General features: G+C 42.2%; 1 protein-coding gene across 3 annotated transcripts in view; it reads left to right on the top strand.

The window, feature by feature from the left end:
- Positions 1 to 10,733, top strand: part of HOMER2 (homer scaffold protein 2) — a 60,310-nt gene extending 49,577 nt beyond the window's left edge. For all 3 annotated transcript variants that reach the window (XM_066196175.1, XM_066196174.1, XM_066196173.1), the window contains 3 exons: positions 523 to 633; positions 2,633 to 2,713; positions 3,809 to 10,733. In XM_066196175.1, the coding sequence (XP_066052272.1) occupies positions 523 to 633; positions 2,633 to 2,713; positions 3,809 to 3,997 (381 nt within the window). In that variant the 3' untranslated portion in view covers positions 3,998 to 10,733. The remainder of the gene's footprint in view (positions 1 to 522; positions 634 to 2,632; positions 2,714 to 3,808) is intronic.
- The last annotated feature ends 1,670 nt before the right edge of the window (positions 10,734 to 12,403 follow it).

The raw sequence follows: 12,403 nt of genomic DNA, 5'->3' as shown, positions 1-12,403 counted from the left end.
TGCATCTCCTGGGAGCTGAGTCCAGAGCTGGCAGCAGGAGGTTTGGAGAGAGCAAAGCGCATCCCTGGGCGAGAGAACAAAGCAGCAGATGTTGCTCTGAACTGGTTCTCCCCCCAAAGTTTTGATGTTGTGTCCCTCATACACCAGCTAGAATAATAAGCAACTCCCAAGAGATTTATTCTCCTTGTTGTGTTAAGAAAACCCATTCCTTGTAGCCTTGTGTTGGCTTCATAGGAGTGAAGTGCAGATTTTATCCCCAGTTCCACTTATTTTAGCAACGTAGTGTTTTGTGCATTCCTGAGTACTTACTGGAGAGACTGTAAGAGAGAATAAATACAGATCCAGGGTTTCCTAGTGGATGTGTAAATTGACTCTTTTGAAGGAAAGATGTGATAATTTTGTTGCAGTGAATCAAATGCTGTGATTTAGGAAACAAATCCCATATCCATTTCATCAGCTGTGTTCTGCCCCAGATTTTCAGAAATTTGCAAAATTTCACGTAATATCTGACATTTCTTAAAGATTGAAGAACTGGAGGAACAGTGCAATGAAATAAATAAAGAGAAGGAAAGAAATGCACATTTGAGTAGGCGTCTCCAGGAACTGGAAACAGAGCTTCAGGACAAAGAGCTGGTGAGTGCCCTGAACAGAGAAATGGCATTTTCATGTTTGAGTGGGATTGTCTGCTTCTCTCCTTGGGTGTAGATTTATGGAGTGACTCACCTACCTCCAGAAGCAGGCTGATGTCTTGGGGTGTTGCCTGTTTCTAGGTTTCTCATGTACAGTCCCTTGTTTGGTAGTGTTTCTCCATCCAAGTTTCATGAGGTGTTATGTGCTGTGTGTTATGTGCTGTGACTGCACACTGTAGTTTGGCAGGGATTAGAAAAGGATGCTTTTATGTACACAACACTTGTCCTTGTATAAGAGCCAGTGGTGAAATGTGCTGCCCAGTGCCAGACAGATGTGTGCTGAGAACAAATTCATTTGACTCTCCCCATTCCAAAAATTCCCATAGACATCAGGATTGCTGATAAAAAGACATCTTTTACAAAATAATTTGTCATTTGTGTAACAAGTCCTGTTTCTTTTTCTGGATGGCTCATGATTTGCAGCTTTGCTGGTTTATAGCCTCACTCTGATCTCAGGACTAATGCTAAGAGGGAGAAATCCAGTTTCATCTGGATTGCCCCAGTTTGTAATTTTTGTCATTACAGGGTGTTATTTTTCTAAGGAGGGTGATGGCTTGGAACCCCAAAACAGTGGGAGAAATAATGGGAAGCTCTTTTTTTTTCCCCATTGTCACAGTGACCAAATTCTCTGTGCTGGCTGAAGAGGAAAAGCAGTGCAATAAAGTTTGCCATGTGCCACTACAGCATCTCCGCTGGTGCTCTTAAAAGCACTGCTGTTAAGGTTGGTGCAAGGAAATAGTTTAGGGAGATGGATTTTGATATACTGTCATAAATACAGTGTTTTTCAGCCCTATATTTCAAAGGAAAACGTAATGCTGTCTTCCCAACCTTTCTGTGGCAATAGCATATATAACAACCCTTATTCTCTCCTAGAATTCTCCTCAAGATTCACGTTTTTACTTACCAAATGAACCAGAAAATTGGTTGACTTGTGAATTTCACGAGCCTGTCTTCCATTTACACTGAAAATATACTAAGTTATTTTAAAACACTCATGCTTACATTAGCATGTTTTTGGTTAGCTCTAAACTACTCATAAGTAATCTTTCATGGTCTGGAATTCAAACCCACATGAAGTCTGCTCATGGCATTGGTATGTAAGAGAAGCTGCTGATACCCTCCTCATTTAGGAGATGCTTGTCCACCAAGTAGTCCCTCCACCAAATCCACATCTCTCTATTTTCAAGGCTCTTGTGTAGAACAGTGTCAAATGCTTTGCATGAGTCCACGTAGTCCAGGGATAGCCCCCTGCATTCTCTGGAGATCATCACCTACATGGGCAGTTTCAGGAGGAGGGTCTTGCACTTTTTTTCAAGTCGTCTTAATTTTCAACAGAGGCATGGATTCCTACTGTTGCTCTTTCCATTAACTCCCTTCATCAAGTCTTCTCAATTTGGATAGAGAGGCCAGAGGCAAATACAGATTTTGGGGGAGGGGGTAGGTGCTGGTTCTCAGAGCTGTACCACTGAGGAAAGCCCATGACACCTGTGTTCTGTAATGATGTCTCTATATGTGCAGCTGCTAAAGCCACTGGCCTTTTTTTTTTTTGCTGTCATGCATCATTGGAATTGTCTAATTTGCTCTTTGCTACCATCTATAAATTGCTTATAGCATTACAGCCACTCAGATTTCTCTGGTGTTTAATACATCTTTTGCATAGGTATATGGTTTAGGTTAAGATTTTATTAATATAATTCATGGAATTCATGCTAGAGATTGGATTACATTGCCTGTTTTAGAAATGCAAAGTAAAAAATCTAGTGAAAAATGCATTCTTCAAGAAAATTAGCAATTTTGGAATGCAGGCAGGTTATTTTGATTATTTTCCATCCAAATACTGTGCAGAATACAATAAAATATGCAGAGCCATTTCATCTTTTCAGATTTTCATTATGTTTTAAATTGAAGCTTGCACTAATATTTTTTCTTTTATGTTTTCAAAGGAACTGGAAGAGCTTCGAAAGCAGGGTGAAATTATACCAGAGCTAATGTCAGAATGTGAATCTGTATCTGAACAATTACAGGTACAATTTAGCAGTGAAATTAATTTCAAAATAGTTGGTACCTTTCCTTTTTTTTTTTTTTTTTCTTTTTTTTTTTTCTTTTTTTTTTGTCATAGCTGTATGCAATTCTCTGTTCAGACTTCAGGGTTTCAAGGCAAAAGAACTCCAGTTTGTAAAGACAAAAAAGTGCCATTCCCAGCACAGGAGTGGTTAAACAGCTCCATCGCAGAAATTGATTTGTCTGGGATGATGTAGCACCCACTTCCTGCAATTCCAGGCTATCCTGTATCCCGCGTTTCTGCTGCTCTGGGCTCATGGAGCTGCACCACTGCCATGTGTGTTGAGCAACTCCCCAATTAGACCTGGGGCTCATTGCTGCAGTGGCACCAGGGCAGGCTCTGGGGGAAGAAGCAGATGAGCACAGCTGCTCGCCGGCAGGGGTGAAAGTTCACCTGAGGATGTGTCTGTGTGCTGTGTCATCCCTTTCCAGCAGTGCCCGTGGCAGGTGCTCAGGAGCCCTGCCCTGGCCAGCAGCTGGACTTGGGGCATTGCCTCCCCAAGCCAGGTCTTGTGGAAGTGCAATAAATGAATACATGAATAGAGAACAAAAATGAGCAGTCTCATGGATGAAGTAAAATCCAATCAATAAATAAGCCATCACGCAAAGTAGAACTTTAAAAAAATACCAATAAATCCCAAAGTGCTGAATAAAGCAACTTGGTTCCCTAAGCAGTATTTTCCAAGTTTGTTTTTCCAGGTTAAACCACCGTAGGTAATTCTGTATGTAATTGATGGCACGGTGTCTTAATTCTGCAACTGTAGCAATGACAGAAATGTATGCACATTGAATGATTTAAATCCAGCTGAATTTGAAGATATCAACCAAATGACAAAGTCTGATGCAAAGCATCTTTTCTACTTAATCTGTGTCCTTTCCTGCGTGGGCTTTTAATCAGACACGCTCATGTCAGTTGCTCTCAGGGGTGCTTGTGTTAACCAGTTTACGGAAGTTCCAGCAAACTCTCACAGCCCAGCTGCCATTTGGTGCTTTGATCTATGAAATGCTGCTCATCCTTCTTCTCTGTGATTCATCTTATTGTCTCTTTTGTCTTTAAGGCTGCTGAGAAAAAGAACAAAGATCTTGAAGAGAAAGTCAGAACGCTAAGGACAGAAGTCGAAGAGAACAAACATAGGCAGACCAACCTTAAAACTGAATTAAAGAATTTTTTAGATGTACTAGATGGGAAGATAGATGAATTACATGATTTCCGACAAGGACTGTCTAAACTTGGGGTTGACAATTAGATGGCAATAGATCTTTTTTGTAATCTAGGGTCTGGATGTTTGATGTTTTGTTGATCCCAAACATGTGTTTTACAAAATATAACTAGAATGTTCCACTTATTTGCATTGGTTTTGTACATAGAGGCTGAAATTTTGCTGTGGGGTTTTTTTGGTGGGTTTCTTTTTTGTTTGTCTGTTTATTTACCAAACCAATTGTGCTGCTCACTGAATTCTGTTGAGATTAGAAACTTTCTATATTGCTGCTCTGGCTTTGTGGGGTTGGGAACAGGTAGAGGGTTCTGTCTCAGGAAACTGGAACTAGATCTACCTTAAAATGAATATGCAGTTAGTTGTTGCAGGGAAATTTATATCTTTCTTAAGGGCTGTTGCAACCATAGAAACAGAAAAGAAGTCTTTTTCTTGTCCGGACTATCAGCGCTCTTAGCAGAATTGACTTTATTCCATGGTGGAGCAGAGAGATTAGCTGGAGCCCCTGCAGTTTGTAAAATGTGGCTGTGATGAGCTGCAGTCAGGAGAATCACTTCTCACAGATACCAGTGTCTTTAGGGGCCATGTCAATCAGGTCTGATTCACCCAAAAAAATGCAGTGGATTTCAGATAACCTCTGACAGAGGTTTCATGTGCTTGCCTGGACCCATACAGCACAAAGTCAGTAAGGCAGAAATGAGTTTCAGCTCTTGAAGTCATGTGTCTTACCAGTCAGTGAGGACAGCTTCTCTTGCTTAGCAGCATCACCTATCTATGGCCTTCAGTTTTAAACCCATATAGTTCCATCATTATGTGCATCTCTGAAAAATGCCCACCTGAGTCTGGGGAGCAGATACTTATTTTTAAAAGTGATATGTTGCTGGTTTGTGCAGGACTCATGCCCCTCTGCGTGCAACTTGATTGTTGTTGATTGACTTCTGCAGCAGTGAGGAAGGAGACATGGATCTGTAAAGCATCATAAGGTTACTGGAGGGTATTGCTCAGAAGCAAATCTCTGCCCAGGAGACTGGCAGGGCAATGGCCACATGAAATCAACGTCCTTTCCTATGATTTTTGCATTCTCTGGCAGTAGGGTAGGAATTAGTCACCAAGTTAGATTGTACAAAAAAAACCCCCACCTCAACCCAAGAGGCAGAAATGCTCTTTTATTCTTGAATTTATTATTCAGCAGCTCTAAGAGCATTTTGAGAAATGCAAGGTCATACCCTGGCCTTCAGTGAGAAGGAAGTTCAGTTCATCAGGGACAGGGATGTAAAAAGGGCCAGAGAGGAGAATCCAGCCCAAGCTTTGCTGTTTCCCCTAGAACTTCCTTCAGCTTCTTTCTATTCTTTCTCCATAATCTGTTTTGAGAATGTTTACATGGGATCTTAATTAATTCAGGAAAGTACTTTTGTGTACGTGACATTGTTATTTGCTTGATTCAGACACCGGCTTGGTTAAGTGCTGTGTTAGTGCTTTCCAGCAGTGACTGATTTAAAATGGCCATGCTTTTCTTGGAATTTCAAGGCTTTTTTCTTTTTTTGGCAGAACTTGATTATTAAAGTGACCTTTAAAAGAAAGGTGGGTTGTAGATGAAACATGCATTGAATAGTCTTCTGCAGATGAATATATAATCCCGTGATGGAGATAGGATCTGTCTGCAATTGTCCCTTGAATTTTCACTTCATCTGTTACTGTTACATTATCTTCATTTCCTGATTTTAGAATGGACTTTAAGTATTTTTGCTTTTACTCCTTTGAAACAATGAATGTAAAGCTAGGACCTTTCGTAACCATTATGACCATTTAAGTCTCTTTTTAAAAAAAATGTTTTAGGCTGTTGATATTTAAAAATAAAAATAAAAATCAGGTACATAGCATGTAGGCGTGTGAAAATTAGACTTTGCCAGCATGGAAGATTCAACAGTTGCATAATGTGGGGTTGGATCAGACTTCTCAAAATTGAAAATGACGTCAGAAACTGTGTGGTTGTGCACAAGTAGTCTCCATTTTTAGTCTTTTTATTTGATAGAAAGTCAGATATACACCATAATTTAGCAGGCAGCTCATCCTGCTTCTCCCATGCTGCTTTTTGGTTCCTGCATCAGCTGAGAACCACAGGATAACACAATGAAAAGCTGCAAGCAACACTGGCAGGCAGGGCCCTACTCCTCACAGTGGTTCATTGCTTTTGCACCAAGGACCCTGCCCTATCTTCCTGCTGAGTAATCTTAGGGTTTCTCTCTTTGTTTTAACATAAATTATGTTTTTAACATGATGCTGAGAAAAAGGATGCAAAAGACTGTGTGAAAACATTACATTATTTGGCTTAGCCCACATCTTTGTTTTCCATTTTAGTCAGGTCTATCTCAGATCCAGTTCATTAGGAATGTATTAAGCTACTCTTAAATTGCAAGAGAAATGTTTCCATGGGATTGCATCGATTAAACAGATGGAGTTTGATGGTGGCACATTAAGCCAGTGCATAGCTGTGACACAGGCAGTTATTTCTGGGTGCTTAGTGCCCACCAGAGGAACACTGGAGTGTCCCTAAAGAAATCCCTGCCCAGTCTCTTCTGTCTTGCCCCAGATGTATGTATCACATATCTGCTGTTGCTCTGATGTTGAGTTGTTAGGGATGCCTGTACATAGATTTATGCTGTGGGGAACTGTCCCTCAAGCCTCCAAGGGCTTGTTATAATTGCCTTCTTTCGTTTTCCTTCCCAACAGCAGTAAGCTGAGAACTTCTATGTATAATCACTTACACTCCCCAAAACACCGTCTCTTTTAACCTTTCAATCTCTTTCATTGGATTTTTCCTCATCAAGAGAAAAAAAGCATGGCAGTGCATCCTCTCAGGAGTGTTTGGGCACCAACTGCAGGTGCCCTCTCCAGCCTGTTCCTGTTCCTGTCCCTGTCCCCACCCCATGGGACTAATGGTGTCACACACTGCTTATTCCTTGATGCTCTCTGGTGGCCCAGCACTAACCTGTGTGCCAAACTGAGAGCCCCACACTGCTCCTCTGAGACTCATCTCAGCACTGAACTGCCTCCTCTGCCCTGATGAGAGCCCCAGGGCAGCGAGCCTTCCCCCACCAAAATGGACACATCCTCCTATGGATGCAGTGACCCTCCTTTTGTGCACAGTTGGAATTTCACCTCTCCTTGTGAACCGTGAGTTCAGACACCTGCTTAGGGGTGGCCCTAAATACTGCCAGGGCCAAGAAATACTCATCCCTGTCCAAGAGAGGATCTGCAGAGTTTGGTTTTATTTGTTACAAAGTGCTGGGTTAATCCTGGTTTCCCTGTGCCTGTCAGCAATGCCTTGGTCAGAGCTCCACTTCCACCCAGCGTGAGCACAGGTTTATAGGGGGCTGTACCTCACCTTGGGTGGCCGTGAGTTCCCTTTCTGGAACAGAAACAGCTTTCTCCCTCTAAGTGGTTTTTGTGGCAGGATCTCTCCTACCTCACTGACATGATCTTTCCTTAAACAAAGGACATGTGCTTGGCACTTCCCGTGTGGGTTTCTGTCAGCTGCACCCCACAGGTCCTGCCACACTGCCTGGCCTGCCTGCCTGGCCCTCGTGGCATCAGCACCCTGGGAGCTTCAGCAAGAAACATCTGTACTGGCCTCCCGTGACACCAGCACAGAGTGTGTCTTACTGACCTCTCTGGGTGAGATGCTTCTTTGAGGTGACATTAGAGCTGCTGAATAATGCTAGGGTTTGAGGGGTTTTGACAAAATGAGAAATAAACAGGTATACCTTGTATTACATAAAAGCCAAAGTGACAATAAAATGGATAGAATTATTTTCAAGGGGAAAGAATTTCCATTAGATATATTATGTCACATTTTAGAGAAGTACGTTAGTCTCATATTAGGAATAAATTATTTCAAAATGAAAAAATGGAACTTTGTTGCACAGCTCAGAATAAAGAAGATTAATCCTTTGGGGTTTTTATTATTTGGCTGAATCTTTCTTTGACAATTTTGACTCAAGTTCACAAATAGTTCTGTTTGGCCTAGAAGTGCGTTTTCAGCAGATGCAGTACTTTGCAGTGTTCGGTCTACACCTAATTGGTGTCTCCTTTACTAAGTGAGTTCACTGGAAGAAAACTGTCTTTTCTTTAAGAAATTCAACACCGCCTGTCATTTTCTGTATCCAAGCATTCAAAAAATGCACTTTCTAAAAACAGTTTTACACTGGGTTCACCTGTGGCCAGAAAGCAAATGTTATTTAGACAGTATCTTTTTTTCTGGACAAACACCTGATTTGGTTTTTATGTGAGCGATTTAGAGAGAACAATTTTTTAAAGCTGCTCGGTGAATTAAGGTGAGCAGGAAAGGTTTCTGCTGTTCTGCCTGCTGTCCCTGCCACTGCCATTGTCTTACAAGGGTACCAGCCAAAGCACTTGTGGTGCTAAGGCAGGGGCTCACCTGCCCTGTCCAGTGTTTGCTCAGTGGCTTGTTGGGCACAGGGAACACATGTCCCACTGGCAGCAGGGCACAAATTGTCCATAGACTTCTGATCTCTTCTCTATGCTGTTTATTTTTTTTTCCCCCAAGTGTTCATTTCTTTTCCGTATTAATTTTTTGCCGCCTTTGGCTGCATCATAAGTGACAGAAGGAAAATTCCCTGTTACTGTGACCACCTTACAGTGGTGGGAGTTTCTCAGCTACAAGACCATGCTCTTCCTTAGGCTCTTCCAGAGTTATCTTGGCTAAACTCTTCAAAGCATCAATGGCTTGTAAGGAATACAGTGCTGTCATCCTGAGCCTGTGGATTAAAAAAGATTAAACCCCTGTCAGGGTGAAATGCCTCACTCAGCTTAATGTGTGCCCGATGCTAAATCTGAAGGGAAGAGATGTAAGGGAGGCAGCGGCAGCAGCAAATTTTTTTTGCTATTGTTTTAGCAGAGATTTCAGTGAAAGACGTGCTTTGCCCATGAGCTGTGGGTGTTCCAAAGGTCTGGATGGCCACACCAATCCACCAGCTCACCCGCCTTGGTCCGGGCAGTTCCAGGCTTGTCAGGCCCGGAAATATCAAAAACTCCTCAGCATATCACACAGGTGGTGGTGTGAGGGATGGAAGGGCAAAACCACACACACAGAACTCAGAGAGCATTGCAGCCACGGCTCCGGTTATGGGCAGACACTTCCAGTCAGAAACAGGAAAAGCTGTTCCTGTCCCACAGGGCCTCAGCAGTACAGGGACCTTGCAGAAGGGCAGGTCCAGCTCTGGAGGGGCTGAGGGGCAGCAAGGAGTCCCAGGCTGGGCTGGCAGGGTCTGCTTGTGGGCACGATTTAGCAATGGTAAGACAGAAAGCTACCCTGTGGTAGTTTTTCTTTCCGTGGGCCGTGTTCAACAAGCACCTGTGTGTCAGGCAAAGCAATACACAGCCACAAGATGAATCCAGACACACCTGCAGCCAGAGAGCCCCAGCTGGCCCACACAGCCTGACCAGGGATGCTGAGCCTGCAGTCCCACATCCCCCCGGGAGCTTGGCAGGGCTTTAGGCTCACTGTTGGAATGTAAACCTGACGTGAAATTTGCACATCTTAAATACCATTCTCTGCAGTAAACGATAAGGTACCTGCAGTAAAATAGTGTCAGAAAGTGAATGATAAATGGGATAAAGATGCTTCCCAAAGGAGGGCTCTCCTGTGGGCAGCGCTGGTCCTGGCCAGGAGGGCTTTGCTTGCATCCCTGGGGGATGTTGGGTGTCCAGCCTTTGATTTTCTACTGTGTTTTGTGTTAGCTCTTCTTCTTCTTCTCTCTTTCTTTTTTCTTTTTTTTTTTTTTTTTTTAGCAGGTAGCCTGAATATACAGTCTTCAGATGAAGGTGCCTATAACTCCAAAAATCTTATATGCACATTTTGAAAGTTAGTTAATTTAGTTACCTAATAGTAATAATAATAATGGTACATACAAGAAAGGCACTTGAGAAAAATCTGTCTGCTATTGTATTTTTGTTCGGGTTGGATTTGGTGGGGGTTTTTTTTAACACTTGCCAGCAATAATTATTTTAGCCATATACTAGCTAAAAAGACCGATATGTAAGATTTGTGAACTAAGCTTCTAAGTTTGCAGGATTTTGATTAACCTGGGTATGTGATGAGGAAGGTATGCTCAATAAAAGTATTTTGCAGCATTTAGATGTATTCATTTAATTGCCTAATAGTGATCATGAACATAATATTCTATAAAGCTCATCATGAATGACAAGCAAAGCACATCGTTTTTAACATGAATATATCCCTTGTAGTTGAAAGTTCTGAGAGTGTGCTAGTGTGGTCTGCTATACCAAAATATTTAGGTTATTATGAGATTTTAGTATTAAGGATAAACATACACCCTGTTTTTACTGTTTCAAGTAAAGTTTAGTGAATGACAATTTGTTGATATACAACTGTGGGAAAACACTGCAGTGCTCTAAATGTATATTTTTATTTGGTTTTATTATATTTAGTATATGTTTCAATGAAAACTGAAGTGTTTACTGCAGTTGGATCATTGTAAAAACATCTCTTACCTCATTTTGTCTGCTGTAAAAAAGTACTATCCTTTTTTTTTTCTTTTTTCAAATTGACCGTAGACAGTCAATGTTAATATTTAGACTCCTAGTAGCAGTAAATGCTGGGTTTTATATCTATAAAATGAAAACTTGATTTTTTTCTTTATGAATTTATTATATAACTTTGTGATTTTTATCTGATTTTATTGTAACATAAAGTTGTTTTATGTAAAAATATATAGTTTAAGTAAAATCTCTTGTCTCACTGTCTTCATTGACTTCAGAAAATTACTGTCTTTGAGGCTGCAAGTTTGAACTCAATGGAATGCTGTTTTTTGATCAGAAGAATGTGATTCTGGTCTGTATGTATGGAAATCTCAAGAACTCTTTTTTCAGGAGATGGAGCTTTAAAATGTTTGTCTTGCTTCACTTTGTTCCATTAGCCCAGTCAGAGGAGGTGAAGGATTAGTGGTACTTACATGATTGGAAAAGTAGAATTTATAAATATTTGGAGATGGAACTTTGGATTTATTGTGTGCTGAGAGAGGCCTGTTGTCAGGAAGCAGCTTTTTGTTGCCCTGTTTGGGTGGGGTATGCTCAGAACTGAAAACCCTCTTGTGATTCCTGTAACAGATGCAACCGCCCCTGGTGGCAGCTGAGGCTGGTACTGTCTCTAGAGAAATGACCTTGGACTCAGGATTAAGCCTCTGTGTTGAAACCAGGGATGTTTTGACACCCATCTCCTGCATCAGCACGGAGCAGTTAAAGGGAGCCCCTTGGATGCTGCTGCTCTCCGAGGTCCCTGCTGCAGTCCCGTGGCACCGTGCACACAGAACTGTCATCCCTGCAGGGGAATAGCACTCAAGTCCATCTACAGACAGTGCCTAATGATGCTCTCAGCACTGTTGTGTTCATCCTACAGAAGCAGGGTTTCTGTCTCTGCACCAGGCCAGGCTTCCCCAAAGGAAGTCGGAGGGTTTGGGGATGGTTAAGTGGCTGCAGCTCAGTGTGCCTTTGTTACTCTGGGCTACAAGGCTGCAAATGTCAGCTTTGGGGTGAGCAAGAAACTCATCTGCCCCTGACCTTTAGTCAGAGCTTTTCTTCCAGGAGTCACCAATAGCTCTGACAAGCAATACAGCAAATTCTTGCAGTCTCTGAATAACCAGGGACTACAAACCACTAGCTACAAAACCAGCTGATGTGCATGGCAGTAAAATGCAGGTAACAATCTCTAAATCTTAGTGAAAAACACCCCCATTTATCCATTTGGATTTCCATAATTATGAATGTCAGTACAACAGCGGTATCTGTGAGTACATCCCATGACCTACAATTATCAGAAGCAAGACTCATTCTGTTCCTAGCAAGCTGCTGGTCCCACAGTGGGCATTCCCTCTCATCCATGTGAGCACAGGGCAGTGCCTCGGCTGGGCACAGAGGTACCTGCTTGCTACAGCCACACCTGGCACTTCTGTATCCTATTTGCCTCATTAAGCCCAGGGTACATTTTGAGCATCAGAAAGTCTCTGGTCTGTGTGAAGGGCAGCTCCTTGCCAGCTGTTCATTGTGCAAGTGACCAGTGGTTCCAAAAAGAAACAGCCTGGTCTGGGAGCTGTGGTGAGTGATGCTGCCAGCAGAGATTGCTGCTGCTGTTGCTGTCTGTGAAACTTTAATTTTCATATTTGACTGAATTCCTGTCAGAAAACTTGGGAGCCTCCTCAATAGACTGTGTCCTTACACAGTCACACGTTAAAAGGTGTTTTACCTGACCGTGGGCCGCTGAGCTGTGATGTGCCACCTTGGGATGTCTGATGGAAACATGAGGTGAACTTTAAATCAAATGTTTTACTCTAAGTGGATGAACTACCCTTTAATATGTACTCCTTTTGGACACTTTGGATTCCTTCAACAGTATAGGAAAAG

The sequence above is a fragment of the Chamaea fasciata genome, unplaced genomic scaffold (genome assembly GCF_029207755.1).
Source record: "Chamaea fasciata isolate MVZ Bird 193981 ecotype frontalis unplaced genomic scaffold, bChaFas1.0.hap1 SCAF_14, whole genome shotgun sequence".
Taxonomy (NCBI): domain Eukaryota; kingdom Metazoa; phylum Chordata; class Aves; order Passeriformes; family Sylviidae; genus Chamaea; species Chamaea fasciata.
Note: the sequence above shows the minus strand (reverse complement) of the source record. Positions and strands in the feature narration are given on the sequence as shown.